Source organism: Lepisma saccharinum, chromosome 16 (assembly GCF_977018435.1).
Source record: "Lepisma saccharinum chromosome 16, izLepSacc3.1, whole genome shotgun sequence".
In the NCBI taxonomy this organism is placed as follows: Eukaryota; Metazoa; Arthropoda; class Insecta; order Zygentoma; family Lepismatidae; genus Lepisma; species Lepisma saccharinum.
The window spans coordinates 32,806,900-32,820,456 of NC_139244.1; the positions used below are offsets into that span (position 1 = coordinate 32,806,900).

At 35.4% G+C, this 13,557-nt stretch overlaps 1 protein-coding gene across 5 annotated transcripts in view; it reads right to left on the reverse strand.

The window, feature by feature from the left end:
- The window catches only part of LOC146000383 (uncharacterized), a 112,083-nt gene that overhangs the window by 30,269 nt on the left and 68,257 nt on the right, over nucleotides 1-13,557 (reverse strand). For 4 of the 5 annotated variants that reach the window (XM_083137961.1, XM_083137959.1, XM_083137958.1 and 1 more), the window contains exons 8-12: nucleotides 12,908-13,127; nucleotides 12,463-12,620; nucleotides 11,560-11,654; nucleotides 10,710-10,883; nucleotides 4,469-4,693 (exon numbers count right to left, since the gene is read on the reverse strand). In XM_083137961.1, coding sequence (XP_082994087.1) covers nucleotides 4,469-4,693; nucleotides 10,710-10,883; nucleotides 11,560-11,654; nucleotides 12,463-12,620; nucleotides 12,908-13,127 — 872 coding nt within the window. The remainder of the gene's footprint in view (nucleotides 1-4,468; nucleotides 4,694-10,709; nucleotides 10,884-11,559; nucleotides 11,655-12,462; nucleotides 12,621-12,907; nucleotides 13,128-13,557) is intronic. The other variant, XM_083137960.1, reaches the window with a different exon arrangement.

Here is a 13,557-nt window from a genome sequence, read left to right on the forward strand (position 1 = left end):
TTGATAGGGTCAGTGGCGTACGCAAGGGGGGGGTTACCGGGTTTAAACCCCCCCCCCCCTTGAGCTTTTGAAATATTATGGAAAATGTTGTAGGAAAAATTAAAAATGGATAATTTATCACAGTCAAAGATCTGCGACAGTAATAATAATAATAATAATAATAATAATAATAATAATTTGAATTATTATTCCAATGCAGCATGGAGAAAAAACAACATTACAAACACAATCTAAGCGCCCAGAAATTTCAATGTTGCAATTCTTTGCAAAAAGTCGCACAGTCTCTCGCGAGAATTGTGAAAATTCCTTGCTTCTTCGCAGTGTGCCGACGTTATTGCAAACGTTCTTCCCGGTACTGATTTTGCATCCCCTTGTGAACTCTCAAGTGATGCTGAGTCTACATCCACATCATTAAATAATGTTGAAGAAGTGCTTTGTGAATCACCTAGAAGTGATAAATGTGTTGGAATGTCTATAAACTTACTTTTCAACGAAAACATAGACTCAGTGGAATTTGGCAACATGTATTCTCGCGCATAGGCGCCGACTCCATGGGGCTTGGGGGGCTCGAGCACCTCCCCCCAATGTTAGCGATGTGGGGCAGAGCCCCCCTAATAATTTTGCTTACGAGGATCTAATGTATTCTTTTGCTTCTCTTGTAAAGTTTACTCTGAATTGTGCTACATGAACTTAACTTTAAATACACATTTGAAATTCTTGGGGGGCTATGACCAGATACAGCAAAAAACGTGACTTATTACTATATACTAAGTATGTAATTATGAGTATTGTTAACATTTTTACTAAAAAGAGTTTCAAAAGAATATGTGCATCAACTAGGAGAGTGGATGGGACGTTCGGGTTACAAATGGCTCTCACATGACATTCAAAACGAGATAATTGATATATATGGGATATCTGTTTTGCGCTCCGTGGTAGCAGATATTAAAAGTCGGGAATATTTTGCTATTATGGTTGACGAAACTTGTGACACATCCATCCGTGGACAATTAATATTCTGCATTAGAACTGTGAATAAAAATTTTGATATTTTTTAGGAATTCCTGGGCTTTTATGAGATTCCGAACACTGAGGACAAAACTTAAAAAAGGGAGGGAGTGAGTCATTCATTAATTTATTTCAGTGATCAGAGCCCACATCAATAATTTTGACAAGTCGGCGCCCCTGTTCTCGCGCCTCATCATCATCCTGGGTGAGTTCCATAGGTAAAGGTAATGCAAATTTCCCCGTGCATATAGCACCGTGCCATGAAGGCACATGTAGTGGTGTGCTGGGGCCCACACATTCTCGATCTCGGCCATTTTGCAGGGGATGTGATCAGCACCATGCTCCGGCAGCCTTTATTCCCCCAGGGTTGCTCTCAGGTACCCATTGATATGAGGCTGGGTGCGGAGACAAGGCTGGATAAATTCCAATCAATTCCTGGAATCGAACCCGGATCTCCCACGAAATTGTCAGACTAGACCACCGCGGACCCTTGAATGAGTTTCATATTTTGATTATTTCAATAAATTTAATATATTTGCTTGTTTTTATGGATTTTCTTCACACTTAGAATGTCTCACCTATCATATACAAATAACATTTGAGTAGACAATTATTTCGCAACAAAGAAACAAAGAAATGTAATTTTGTTCTATTGCTTTCATAAATATATTTATGAAGATCTCTACTACTTAATAATAGTAGTGATATAAGTAGTAACAGCAGCTGCATTAGTAGTATTATTATTAGTAATTAAACTAATTAATTAATTGTAAATATTATTAATTAATTAATTATTATTAATTAATTAAAGTATAATAAAACAATGGTAATGTGAATTAGTAGAAAGTTTTCGAAATAACCCCCCCCTTGATGAAATCCTGCGTACGCTACTGGATAGGGTGCATATATTCATTCATTGATGGTAGAACACTGATGATGATGATGATGATGATGATGCCCATAATTGGCATAAAGAAGGCATATTACAAGAGAAAAGGAACTTTTAAAATAAAATAAATATGAAATGAGAGTTTCAACATGAAGCATTTAAACATAAGGCTACAATATTATTTTATAGGCAACATGTTGATATTGCGTTTGTTAATTATCAGTTTGCATACTGTGAAAAACTTTAATAACACTTCTAATTAAAAACTTGAAAAAATACATAAAAAAGTGAACAAATGAACAAAAATTAACAATTCTTCTTTTCCCATTCCCTCTGTATTTAAAACCGAATACAATAAACCTCAATTGTCACATTAACATTAAGAACCTTTATAGTTGCCAATTGTTGTGAGAAAGAGAAACAAGAACATTGTTGAGACTTTTTGTGGGGTTCACTCGATACTCTGATATCTCAAGTCATGCTAAGTCGAATATCTACATCGGTTTTGATAACGAAGTGCAGATCTCATATTTTTCGAGACCTGCCCGAAGGAATCAACCAAGGCAGCAAAAGTTCTACCAAAACTAACTGTACACATTTTGGACATTTCTACAAAATTATACTAGTAGTCAAATGATGGAGACAAAATGCTGACGTGCGTCATGTATACATACTAGAGTGCTGCATGGGACCACTTTCACTCGTTCAAACTCGTTCGAGTCTCCCCCATTTGAGCATGCTACACTCGAGATTACCACAAGTGCAGTAGAATGATTGGCAACATCCAGTATTTCAGAGCCTAATAAGCAGCACTGTCAACCTAAAACCCATACATGGAAGGAAATCACTCTATGCAATTACAATTCTAAATAATAATTCTGTATATAATTATGTAAAACTCAAATACAACACATATGCAATATCTACAAGCCGAAACGTAAAATGGATACACATGCTGACAGACCTGCCTAAGCAATTACAAATATCATATCACAGTGCAACAAGTATGTATACATCACTGTTCACTTACAGAAAAGGATAATCATATTCTGCGAGATAATAAAATCCAGTTATAACATTCAATCGAACATCATTTTAATGTGACAATAATCGTAGAAACATAAAATGCCAGCGTAGGTAGTTTCAGCCTGTAATCACCTATTTCATTTTCACATATCTTTGTAAGATATATAGAAAACTGCATTTTAACATAGAGATGATGACTATGTTCACTTAATTTTCAATTTCGGGTCACTTTTCTTTTACTTATCATGCGGTTCTTGTTCGTTTTAAAAAGGTTTTCAGAACTGTTTGCTTTTTTTAAGACGCCAAAGGAGCCGGTGTGCGCACACGAGCAAGAATATCGTGGCCGAAACAATTAGCAACCGACCCCCCCCCCCCCTCCGTTTGCTGATAGATAAAGGGGAGAAGTCACGCAGACAACAAAACACTGTTTTGGCAAATTTTATGACCGGCACAGTTGGGAAACGTATGAAGCGGGAAACTGGAGTTGCAACATACGTAAGATCGATGTCAACTTTTGCGGGAAACCTAGATGACAACGCATTAAGCGGGTTGACGATCTTTAGTTGGCCTATGCGGCTTTGATTATCTGTAACAGTTTCCCTTTTTTTATGAGGTTCTACAGGGCACAAAGAACACGCTTTTAATTAAAGTGGTTACCGGAAGTTGTCTGCTACCAAGCCAAAAGTTGCTCGCTCACGGGAAATTGCTGTATCTCGAGCTCGGAGCTAGACAGATTGGTGAGACTTTCCACATTTGATCTTCTCTTGTCGACTTACGCAGGTGTCTACTTCGAATTAAGCGAAACCAGTTTTGCGGAAGGGTCTTGTAAACAACTTCGTATTAAAAAATCGGCTGGGGAATGGGAAGAACTTCGGATTAAAGGGTACTTCGTATTAACCAATATCGTATTAACGAGGTTTTCCTGTACTGCCATATAGCCTCGACTACAACCCTGGAAACAGATATGTGTCTGGGTCCATTTCATTGTTCACATTAAAGGATTTTCGGTGATCGCAACATTGACTTGTGTAAAAAATATATCAACAGAAATGCATACATTATCTAATAAAATATTATTACTCAGCACACAGATGCTTTGAGCATGCATTCCCTAAGACACTGAGTTATTACAGAATAGGTGAGCAGAAGTTAAAATAAACAACTACGTGCCAACAAAGGGTGCTTGAAATTGATACTTTACCTGAAATTTTATGCTTGCAAAAGATCAAAAAGCTTTATACAACTAGCAAATTGGCACAAGAATAAACAAGTAGCATAGCATGCAACAAATCCAGGGGCTCTTAGTTCAAATCCAGGAACAAAATTGACATTTTGTTGTGTTTGTTCAACTCACCATCCACACTCAATGTTGCAATTAACCTAAAGACACACAAAAGCAACATAAATAAAACACACACACAAAAATCTACATGTGATAGTTACCTCACTGACATCAAATTGCACAAATTCTTCCACTGTGATTTGAAATCTTTTCTTTCCTAATCATGCACATGGCTTGCAAAATTTTCACCCAGTGTTACTTACAGCACAGTGCTCCCGGAAGTTAGAATTTTTGGTACACACCCCATTCATCTCCTCCCCTGTTGGTGTCAGAGTAGCATGGGATGGCAATTCAGTGTCGAAGACTGACGGCACAGAACGGAAAATGACCGAGATTGTTATTGAGGCACTTGCGTGGTTTCCATTCATGGTACTACTCATATTGTTGCTATTTACAGGCAGACGTCGCTTCCGAATACATGTTTCATCCTAGATAACAATATAAATGGGATAACATTAACAAACATTTTAGAGAGTGAGGAAATAAAGAACATATATTTGCATCGGAAAATTAATAAAAAAAACTTATAATTGGTTACCTATCCAAAATAACAGAAATACGAATTTGCTTATATGGAAGGTGTTAGTCAATAATTAAAGTATTTTAAGCCCTGCGACAGGTTAGGTTTGCAGCAGATTTTATGAATTAGTCTGCTCGAGAATGGCACTCAGCATCTCCCGTGTTCATATCCCAGACTGTGAGAAAATTAGCAGCATTACAGCTCAACTACATTCTGTGTGCACCTTTTGTTCTATATATGCGAAAAGTTGCTGAAAACTTAACCTGTCGCAGGGCTTAGACAGAATAACTTGAAAGAGAATGTTCTTAGCCATAGATGTAAATTACTAATTGGATTTCTGAGCCCAGTGAGAATTAAATTTGGCACCCTGCTTAACAATTTCAATGACCCTTTGCAATCTGTTTCAAATGTTGCGATTCTCTAGTTTACATGTTTGAATATTCCATAAAAAAAATAGCAACTCCCTACTCCTGCAAGGAGTACATAGCAAACATTATATGAATTTTGCTTCAAATTCACGTGTCCTCTACAAGGGAATTGTTGAGGGTATTTGTAACAGAATAAAACCTATGCATGTGCTTTTAATATGTATAATGTGGTTTTAACGCACGCAGCGGGAAGATTGAAAATATATTTGTAAAACTTTGGATATTTGTAAATGCTCTTGCCTAGGTTGATTTTTGTCCAGTAGCCAGGGAAGCCAATGGTTGTTTTCCCACGACAGCTTCCCTGTTTGAAAGATAACAATAGGGCCTTGCCCCGGTGGTTGGGGGCAGGCCATTTGTCGGAGGTATAAATACCGGTTTCCGACTTGTTACGGGCTCTCTCTCAGACACAGATTCTCAAGCTCTCAGATCTTAGAAAGTTGCAGTCACTCAGATACTACGATACAAGGCCCGATGGAGTAAGACAGTTTTCTATGGATGCAGAGAGATACACTGAGAGTGAGTGCCCTATGTATAGGGACCTCTGCATGATAAACTGCAGGATCGGGTTAGTGCTATGCTAAATAGTGTGCTCGTAGCTCAAATAAGATGTACTACACTTAATGAGAGGACGGTGTAGGGACTCCTGCGTGATAAACTGTGGGGGCGGGTTAGCGCTATGCTAAATAGTGCACTCATAGAGTGAAGTCCTGATAAGTGCATTTCTCTGTGATGGGGTAAAAGGCAACCTGGGGAGGTTGTTAATGGAATGTAACAAAAAAAGATGTATATACAGCAAAAAGTATAGAGGTAAATAAAACTGTACATAAAGAGATATCTGCGCAAGACATTATTCTTTCTAACAATCATAAAAACTATGACAAAATATTACTTATAACTGACCATATTGACCAATACTGAGAATTTTTTGTCTCATAATGCAGCTATATGTACACACACACACACACACACACACCATTAGTCAGTCACACACAACCCATCACAACAATTTCACTAAAACTTTTCCACTTCACGCCAAGAAATTATATTTAATGAAGTGCATAAAAGTGTATATAAGAAAATTAGAAAATCTTTGGATGATCATTCGTCTTATGTATTCAGTATTAGGCTCTCCCCAAGGGCATAATAATAATAATAGACAATAATATTATTTTTTTTTTATGAGATAAAGAAACTTCTTACATCACATGCCAGCAACATTCTTGTTAAAACCACTGCGGGACGGCATGGGTTTGAGTTTGCCTGGGTTCAGTTTGTGGGTTTTCTGTCTGTGTATAGGACCAGCAACCCACCATTGTGAGTAAATTGGGGAGCTAGAAGTGAATAGTATAACCAGGTCTGGGAAATCTCCTATAATGGCTTAGAGTTTGACGTGCTGACCCCACATCACCCCATTACCGGTTGAAGATCTCCACACCACTAGGTAGGATTCTGGGAGAGAGACTGGCAGTCGAGAGATAAGCCAAGACCCTTCCAGGGCTGTAGAGCCACGGGTTATATTATTTTATTAATTATTATTTACACAAAACCATTAAACAGCACGCTACAGGATGTTTTAAAAGTCTGTCCAAGCTCTCGACCCCATCTTGGGCTCGTCAAGAGAGAGCAAAGAAGAAGCTGCAATTGTTCCAATGATCATAAAAGGTGGCACTGGCAGAGCATGTCGATAGTTCAGCTCACAATCTAAAGTTTTGGGTTGAGTCCTGTTGGAGTGGCTGTTCATTGGGTTTGTTTTTCATCTACAAGGGGGCATCAAAAATTTTGCCTGTTCAGGTATAATTTGTTTAATAATTGAAAGACTGAAACAATGAACATACATATAGTTTGCCTGTAGTGTTCTCTACTCAGAGTTACCCTTACACATAGTTCCCATCATGTTCGATGCATTTGAGCAAGTGTTTTATCGAGGCCTCAAAAAAAGTTTGGAAAAATATCACAGAACACTCCCTGCCCCACCATTCAGAGCTGATTTCACTTCCTGTAGGTCCTCGAATCTCCTGCCATGAAGCACAGATTTATAACAGGCTTTATGGTATCCCAAACTCTCAATCATTGCCTGTGCTGACCCATAGGACATGTGCACTGCATCAGAAATGTCCTGGACGATGATGCATCTATCCGCTCGAATGAGCTCATCAGCCCTGTGGCGGTTCTTGTTGGTCATAGACGTTGATGGCCTGCCAATCCTTCATTTGCACTTTCGGTTTTTCCCACTTTGAACTTAACTACTTAAGTCTGTGCTTCGTGGCATGATATTCGAGGACCTACAGGAGGTGAAAACAGCTCTGAATGGTGGGACAGGGAGTGTTCTGTGGATTTTTTCCAAACTTGTTTTGATGCCTGGTAAAATACTCACTCAAATGCATCGAACGTGATGGGAAATATGTGTAGGGTAACTCTGAGTAGAGGACACTACAGGCAAACTATATGTATGTTCATTGTTCCAATCTTTCCATTACAATACAATACAATACAATACAATATATTTATTCATCGTTAGACATTGTACAATGCAATAGATGTCGTCAGTTATTGGTTACATATTTGTTATTGTATATATGTAAATATATAATTATATATAGAGAGAGGGATTACATGGAACTCCAATATGTTATAGATACTAATATGAGAGTATATGCATATATAAAGTAAGAGTACATAGACATAAGACAATTATAATATTAGTGACGACGAAATAATATAAATATGGCAGTGGCAATACACATAACAATAAATCATAAAACAGGAAATAAACAATAAAATACATTCTAGAATATTAAATCATTTTTGGGATGGATTTCGAATTCTTCTAGATTGTAGAAGACCTTTTCTTTTAACCAGGGTTGAAGTACACTTTTAAATTTTTTAAGAGGGACACTGTGAGCAGCTTCTGGTAACATGTTGTATAACTTAATTCCTAAATACTTGTAACTATTTTGTGTTTTACTTAATCTGATTGATGGTGTGTCGAGCTTGTAACAGAATCTTGTATTGTGTCTGTGCACAGTGTGTCTTGCGTTATAATTATGTACATTTTCTTTTGTATACACTAGACAGGTAAATATATATGAGCTTGGCACAGTCATTATCTTTAGTTCTTTAAAGAGATTTTTACAGGAAACAGACTGATCAAAGACTCCTGCCATGCTTCGTAAAGCTTTTTTCTGCCAGATAAATACATCCCCAGCACCAGATGAGTTTCCCCACAAGAGAATTCCATAAGTCAGAAGGCTATGAAAATATGCATAATATGATTGCAGCAACAAGTCCTTGCTAATGCATGTTCTAAGCTTTTTAAGTAGAAATACCACCCTGGCAAGTTTGGAACATAGGTGATTTGTTTGCGACTCCCAAGATAATTTGGAGTCTAAGTGTAAACCAAGAAGTTTTACAGAAGTCCATTCATGGCCATTTCCTAATGTAAAAAATATTTTCTCTGTTTTATTTTCATTAATTGTAAGTTGATTTGTTTCAAACCAAAAAGTGGACCTTTCCTCTATTTCCTTATCAAGCTTCTCAACTGTAAATTTGTCACTGCCCACCGTAAGGAATGTGGTATCATCTGCATATAAAACAGTCTTATGAGGAATAATATTAGGTAAGTCATTTATATAAATATTGAACAACAATGGGCCGAGGACAGAACCTTGTGGAACTCCATTTTTTATATTTAAGAATTCTGATTTTATGTTGTCTACAGTGACCATTTGTTGTCTATTTGATAAGTAGGATTTTATTAGATCAAGTTCAGTTTCTTTGATGCCATAGAAGTGTAATTCTTTTATTAATATTTGATGGGAAACAGAGTCAAAGGCTTTACTCAGGTCGATAAGTGTTGCACTTACAGAAAGTTTGGATTCAAATGCATCTAACACTGTGGAAACAATGGTTTCATTCGCTTTCACATTGGATAAATGGGCTCTGAAACCATATTGTGCACTTGTATATAAATTATTATTTGTGAAATAGCTATCGAGTTGATTATATAAACAGTGTTCTATAATTTTTGAGACAATGGGAACAAGTGATATAGGATGGTAATTGTCGGGGCTCGATTTATCACCCTTTTTATACACGGGTATGACGACCGAGAGCTTGAGGCAGGAAGGAAAGTGCCCACAATACATCATCCAGTTTATGAGAATGCAAAGTGGGTACTGTAGAATATCAATGATTCTTTTTAAAATAAAGTTCGACATTCCATAAAAGTCTTCTGATTTTGAATTATTTAGTTTTTGTGCTGCTTTTAAAATATCAGCAGGTTGGGTCTCATGCCACCGGAAGTCAGTCAAAATGTTACCGATGTCTTGTGACATGAGATTATTATATTCATAATCAAATTGATTCATAGAATTGTGGTTTGTATCCAATTTGTTACCTACCCTGACAAAGAAATCATTAAATTCGCTTGGAGTAATCGGAACATTTTCTTTTCTTCTGGGTTTCCCTCTGCCTAATTCTGCCTTAATGACATTCCAAGCTGCTTTGCATTTATTATTGGAGTTATTAATAAATTTATCATTTGCTGTGCATTTAGCTTTTCTAATTTCTGATCTGTAAATATTTCTTAATTTGATATATCTGTTCTTATCTGTGTTACCATTTTTAAATCCATTATAATACATCATAAGCAAGATTTTTAATTTACTCAAGTGTGGATTATACCATTGACCTAAGTGTCTTTGTTCGCGTTTAGCTTTAATTGGTTTCTCCTTTTTTTGGACTCTAGGACAGCAGTCGTTACATATATCAGAGATGGTGCTCATAAATTTCTCAAATAATGCATCGACATTTGCACTTGAGAAAATTAAATGAATCCAATCAACGTCTTTTAATTTGTTTCTTAGTATATTCAGCCTGTTATCATTAATTAGTCTAACAGATTTAATTTGTTTATGTATAGTATTCAGATGTATATTATTGTTCAATTTTAACCATAAGCCTTTGTGGTCCGTTAAATAAAATGTATTGAATATCCCTATCTCATAGCAGTATTTATCTAGGTTTGTTAAAATGTTATCTAGACAAGAGTCTAGTCTTGTTGGCCTATTGTTTGCGCAGTAATAGTTGAAAGATTTTAAAATATTTAGAAGATGTATTTGCTTAGGGGTACTGTTTCGAATGTCAAAATTGATGTCTCCAAGAATAATTATTTTATGTTTGTTAAAGTTTTTGTCTAGGTACGAAATAATATTTTGCACACACTCGATAAAAAATTCTACATTACTTTCAGGTGCTCTGTACACTGAGATAACAATTGTTCTTAAATTTGGCAGTGACATAGCAGCCACTTCAAAACACCATTCTATGCAAAACTGACTAACATCTAAACAAATTATACCTGAACAGGCAAAACTTTTTGATGCACCCAGGTATTTTATCATCTTCATAAAAAAGGTAAAAACAAACTGCAAAATAATATTCTTCTATTTACTTTGGAATAACCAAATTTTAAAATGTCCTAGAAATAATACATACCTCATTCATGTTTAACATTGCTATTCCTATTAAATCACTGTCAGCTGTCCTATCATGTACACATGAGCATATGACAAAGGACAAGGTAGTTTGAGAATAATCACTGACCAAAAACTCAGTCACAGACTCCCAGCGAGGATTTGTAGTTTTTCTTGCATAGTGAGTGGTCTTCATCTAAAAATAAAACTGACATGTTGAAAAGTAGCTTTCCCAATCTGTCATGAAATAAAAAAAAATCTTCAAAGTAGTAATACATTAACTTTTAATTACTTGTTAGTAGATCAAAGTTGACAATTCATTATTTTATATTAAAATTCATAAATGTGATTTAATCTGTAAGCATTAAAATAAACATTATTGCATATCTTTATAAGTTTAAAGGTATACCACTAGAACACTTTGGCAACTTTTGATATCGATGTAATATACTAGCTATTAGTAAGATTTGTATAATAAACATTCATCTATAAAAGGTCAAAATTATGTTGATTCTGTGTTTTTAATAAAATGGGCTTTATTTCTAAAGTAGACAGACCCACCTTCTGTTGGGATTTAGTAATCATTAAGGATAGCGAAAAAGAAAGAAAGAAGGGTGGGAGGGAGGGGGAGAGAGAGAAAGGGGGAGAAAATCACAAACAAATATATCAGCAGTAGGTTGAGAGGGAGAAGTGGAACACATATTAAAAGGAATGTATTAGGATCGGAAAGCTATTACGAATTAAGAGAAGCAAACAAATTTTCTGGTTCTTTGATTTCAATATCCTTGATTTTGTCAAGCAGACTATTTATTTATATCTCAATACAAGGACCATGATATAAATAATTTTTTAGAGTTCTGAAGGAAACCTACCTTTCTTCTATTGCTGAAAACCATACAGTAGGGGTTACATTCGCTCTCGTTAGCACATAAATTATCAGCACCATGCACATGGACAAGGAGAACACCTGAAGGAAAGTCACTGTGAAGTATCACTAAAACTGGCAACTTAATAATTACATAAGCAAACAAATTACAGATATTATTCTAGTTTCTCTGAAGCACATGCATCAACTCACTATATTACATTATTGTATTACATTGCATTAGTATATTGTGATGTGAACACAAATTGACATGTCCGATATCACAGCATGTAAATGGAAACATGTGGTTCATAGATGAAAATCTAATTCTTATAATATTTTTCACTTTTAGTTTCTTATGTTGTGCCACGTGAAAAGGATGTAATTCGTATTTTTCAGTGTTACATCAGATGAAACAAACTCCACAATAGTAAGAACCAGTAAACCAATTAGGGATTTAATAAATGTACTGCAATTACAGTGAAGCATATGAAAGGCACGTAAAAAGTATTATTTTACTGTCAAGAGATGGAGCCATTTTATGGAATCATTAACACATGAAACAAAATAAAGACTATTTTGAATTGCTTTAAATACATGGGACTTGGGTTAATGACACACCATGCAAAACAAGCGGACTATTAAATGATGTATGAATTTTTCACTTGATGGATACAAATTTATTTGACAACTGTTCTTCATGTGATTTTGTCTTTGCAAGGCAAATTCAATTTTGTATTATTACAATTAATATTCATTTCAGACTTAAATGTTACTTCTTTTAAATTATAACATCACATATTGCAAAATGAAGGTTTTTTTTGTTCACTGGGATCTCAATATAATTTAATTATATTAATATTTTTGTCTCATTGGAACTAAATAGGCAAGTTATAAGTTTCTCACTTACCACAAAATGTCCTTTCATTTGCTTCTGATTCTGCTGCATATATTTCATCCTTATTAATGTTAACTGTTGGTAGTGGCATGTATTGCAAACGAACAGAAACATTAGGAATGAAAGTTGGACAGGATCTATGGACTTTCTTCTGAAGTACTGTTTCAACCCTGTAAAATTGAAGAAGAAAAAAAGACATATGAAGTAATATTCCTGCTCCCATAATTTTTTGTCACTGTCATTGGGTAATATCTGTGATAAGAAAAATATTAAAATTTCCAGCAATGATTTGAAATTCATCCCAGACAAATGGAGCAAACTATGTAATACTTGAACAGAATTCAGTAGAAAATAGTGGTCATGAATTTTCTGAACAATTACCTGTTTTTTTGTGTTTTTTTTATTGTAACTTCTGTATAACATGCATTGCATCATAAACTGTGAAATATATACTCACATTCTAGCACTGTCAAGATTATATGATGCAAGTGGAAGATCGAATCCAGCAACTGTCATTGCACTCACAAATTTCTTGCTCTTAATTTTAACAGTCAGACTGTCTGTGCGCAAGGAAGACACCAGAAATGAAGACTTCTCTTGCCATCTTAGAGTGATGCGAGATGTCACACGGCGTTGATCTCCAAGAATCAGAACCAGCCATGGGAGGTCACCATATTCTGTGAAATAAAATTACTTCATTAAGTTCATACACACAAAAGAAGTGAATCTAATAATTATTAATAATAAGAGTACTTTTTTGATATTTTCCTTATCTTGTATTGCTTTCCTGCCACTTTTGGCTAAGAGTAACAATGGCACTGAATGGTGGTTACATAAAATATACAACAAAGGGAGTTAAACGTTTTAACTAATCGTAACATTTTAAAGCCATAAATGAAGAGGACACAGTTACAGAATAACATATATATAACTGTAAAAACTGGGAGTTCTTATGAAACAAAATCAATCGTCAGCTACTCCTGTAAGTATTAATAAGTGCACAGTATTAAATAAATAAATGAATAAAATAAGGATAATTAGTCAACACATTTTCTATGTTAGCACCTGGAGATGAGCACAATATTGTAACTCATACTTTTATCGATT